General features: G+C 60.1%; 1 protein-coding gene across 1 annotated transcript; it reads right to left on the bottom strand.

Moving 5' to 3' along the window:
• On the bottom strand, positions 1-2,023 carry SOWAHD (sosondowah ankyrin repeat domain family member D). The gene has a single exon (XM_061446018.1). The coding sequence runs from the start codon at positions 1,521-1,523 to the stop codon at positions 519-521; it is 1,005 nt and encodes a 334-aa protein (XP_061302002.1). The 5' UTR covers positions 1,524-2,023; the 3' UTR covers positions 1-518.
• Positions 2,024-3,432: the final 1,409 nt, after the last annotated feature.

The raw sequence follows: 3,432 nt of genomic DNA, 5'->3' as shown, positions 1-3,432 counted from the left end.
TAAACCATGACACAGCCTCATGTTATAGGTGGGACAATAAAGACACCAAGTCGCTGCATGACCTTCCTGCAGTCACAAACAAAGTCTGCCGGCAGCCTGGGACAGGCACCCAGCCATCCACCCCAGCACAAGACACCTTCCATGGAGGGTCAGCATCCCCACACAGGCATGCGGGGTGTCATAGAAGCAGCTCCCCACAGCAATGCCAGCATGTGAGCCCCCACTGTGGGGCTCTGCTGGACTGTGGCAAGGAATCCCCATCAGCAGGGGTGGGGGAAAAATCCCCTTTGGACACAGGCAGTGCTCCCCATGGCCATGGTTGCCACACACACACAAATACCTGCACAAGCCCCGAAAGACCACGTGAGACCCAGGTGGCCAAAGTGCCCTCATGCAGGAGGTCAATCCCTGCTTGGCTGGGATTTCAAGTGCCAACCCTCGCCCAGTTCCCAGCCCCTCACAGGCTCTTCCAGCTACTATTCAGCGCAGGTTTGCAGGAGAACAGGGCCAGGGGAGCTTTAGCGCTCTTGGAAGAAAGTAAATGCCTGTCGAACAAAGACCCGGAGGGTTGACATGCTCCAGGAGCGCTGGGCTTTCCCCTCAGCCCTAGAGTCCACACAGTCCTGCCCTGCCCTGGCCTCGCTGGATGACTTACAGTTGTTGTTGGTGTTGTGAGAGCACAGCCGAACCAAGTCCTCCTCCAAGGCCCCTGCCAGCTCCTTCAGCTCCTGGGAGGTGTCTGCACTCAGGTACTGCCAAGCCTTGCGTCCGTTGTGGTCCCTGTGGCTGGTGTCTGCCCCATAAGCTCCCACCAGCACTTTGATGAGCAGCTCGTGTCCTTGCAGGGCAGCCATGTGCAAGGGGGTGAAGCCACCGCTGGCCGTAGGGATGTTCACATTGATGGGATAGCCCTTCTTCTGGGCATGGGAGATGACTTGGATGAAGCTCTCATAGTGGCCATGCTTGGCAAGCCAGTGGAGAGCGGTGAAGCCTGTCACAAAGTCTTTCCTGTTCAGCAGACTGGGATCTAGGTCCAGCAGCCTGATGATGTTGTCTGCATCACCCTGGGCCACTGTCAGCAGCCATTCATGCTCCAGGGGATCCAGGGCAAGGGACAGTACTTCGGGGCTCTGCTCGGCCTTCTGCTCTTGGTGTGTCCCTGCAAGGACACTGCTGACATCGGATGTCTTCTGAGCGGTGGCAAACCGCATGGTGCTGCTGGGGCTGTTGCTCTGCAGGAGAATTTCCTTCAGCTCCTTCCTCCGGGTACTGCCGGAGCCAACAGAGAGCCGGCCTGCAGTCCTGCCCCAGCTCCCCAGGCCTTGGCTGCTCTGGCTGACGCTCCTGTTGGTGTCCATCCTCTGCAGCGAATGGAAACGCTCCCTGCTCCCTGCGGCGGCTGGCCAGAGATGGGAGATGCGGGCCAGGCTCCCCGCTTTGGCCCGCGTGCCTTCCCGGAAGGTGGATGCCTGGGCAATGCCAGCTGCCCTTGGCTCAGCCGAGCCCTGCTCCCGCCGGGCCATGTCGGTGCTTCCCGCGTAGCCGGCCGGCAGCCCGCTCCCCGGCAGGGCTCAGCTCGCAGCTCGCACCCCACACTTCCTGCCCCGGCGTTAGGCAAAGGAGGAACCAACTCCACAGGGCGGGAGGGCACGGCTGCGGCGCTGCTGCGCTGCCGGGGCGGCGCAGTGACCTTTGCTCACGCTGCACCCGTGGCTGCCGCCGGCGCCGGGCACGGCCACAGCCATGGGCTGGCTGTCCCTCTGGGCTCCTCACCTGAGGTGACACAGAGGGAGAGCAGGAGGGTGCGCGGGACCAGCGGGTTTGGGCAGCCCAATGCTGCTGTTGCGGAGGAAATTTGATTAACTGCGTTCTTCTCTCTACATAGCTCTGTTTGGCATTCGTGGCTTAGCGTTAGCAGCTAAAGTAGCCGAAGCCTTCGGCTGCAAGAGCTGACAGCAGTTAAGCTTGGTAAAACTAATGCTGCTAACAGAACTCACTGAATTCAGCAGAAACAAGCAGAATGAAGAAGGACCAAAGAGATGAAAGCCAGCCCAGTGACTGTGAAACCCAGTGGGAAATCAAAAGACCAGCCACCAGAATTAAGTGATTGGACTTGGGGATGGGGTGATTTGTGGAACAGGTATAATTGGGAGGCATGAATTGGGATGGGGATCCCCCTCTGGAGGCACCCAGCTCCGGCTGTGACTGAAGAACTATTAAAAGACTAAGAGGAAACCGTCACTTGGACTTGTCATTCTCTTTTGCAGTGACTGGTATGTGTAAAGCTGTAACACTGGTCCTGGGGACGCCTCCTTTGGCCCCAGCAGTATCTCAAAGTCCCAGGTGCCTTGCTGAGGGCACCTGCAGTACAGCCCCCCTCAAACTGCTCCCCACCATTGCAATGCTTCTCCTTATTGCTGTGCTCAGGAAGGACAAGGTTGCTGCTCCAAAGGGCTAGTGGTGGGTGGGTCTCCGTGCTGTAAGGGAGACCCAGCCCAGCATGGTGATTTGGGCCCCTTGCCACTCAATGTTTCAGCCCAGCAGCATTCTGGCCTTCTTCTCTTGCTGTGTTTCACTTCCCAGCAAGGCCCCATGCCCGGTGGTGTTGGTGGCTGCAGCCACCAGCAGTTTGTACCCCAGCTTTATTAGGAATCAGGACAAATTCCTCTGCCTTGGAAGCCTCCAGTCCTGTCTCTCCCAAGACCTTTCTTATCCTTGACTCTTCAGACTCCCACAGCGTGGCTGAACTGTCACCACATGGTCTTAGGGCTGGTCAGGCAGAACCACACCAGCCCCTTCAACCCTTTTTCCTTTAGTTCCCTAAGTTTTATCCTTGTTCCAACCTGCCCCAGGCTGGCTTTCAGCCCCTAAGTGGCTTTGCCTTTCTCCAACCACTTGGACCAGGTTTTCTGGGATGTGTGGGGATCTGGTATCATCCCATAAAGCCCAAATGACTGGTTGTGAAAGCCTAATTGTCCCCTTGCTCCCTTTCTGGAACGCCTGGTTTTGTCACTGGCTGTTGGTGGCTTCTGTGGGCTCCGGACGTGCACAGCCGTGGGATGCCGCGGCCCACGTTAAGAGAAGAGCCACAGGGCAGTCGGGCGGGTCCCCCCGGGCCCTGAGGAGTCAGTGCGGGGGAAACTCCGCCAAGCGGGCTGCAGGCAGGGTCCCCGCGGGCCTGGCCGTGCCTCTGGGGCCGCGGAGCCGGCCCGAGGTTCGCACCCTCTCTCCCCACCCGCCTCTGCCGCCTGCCTCGCCCCCCTCCGCCCGCCGCTCCCAACCACAGTGGCCGCGGCCCCGCCCGCAGGCAGGGCTGCACCATCACGGGCGGTCGCGGGGGGGGACCGGCAGCCCTGTGCCTCCCGGAGCCGGGCGGCGGCGGCGGGACCGATCTGGGTGGGGTGTCGGCAGGGCGGGGAGAGGTGTCGGTGG

This window comes from Pezoporus flaviventris, unplaced genomic scaffold (assembly GCF_033815535.1).
Source record: "Pezoporus flaviventris isolate CSIRO_AGI_PZ_B2104156 unplaced genomic scaffold, CSIRO_AGI_Pfla_v1 ptg000005l, whole genome shotgun sequence".
In the NCBI taxonomy this organism is placed as follows: domain Eukaryota; kingdom Metazoa; phylum Chordata; class Aves; order Psittaciformes; family Psittacidae; genus Pezoporus; species Pezoporus flaviventris.
Note: the sequence above shows the minus strand (reverse complement) of the source record. Positions and strands in the feature narration are given on the sequence as shown.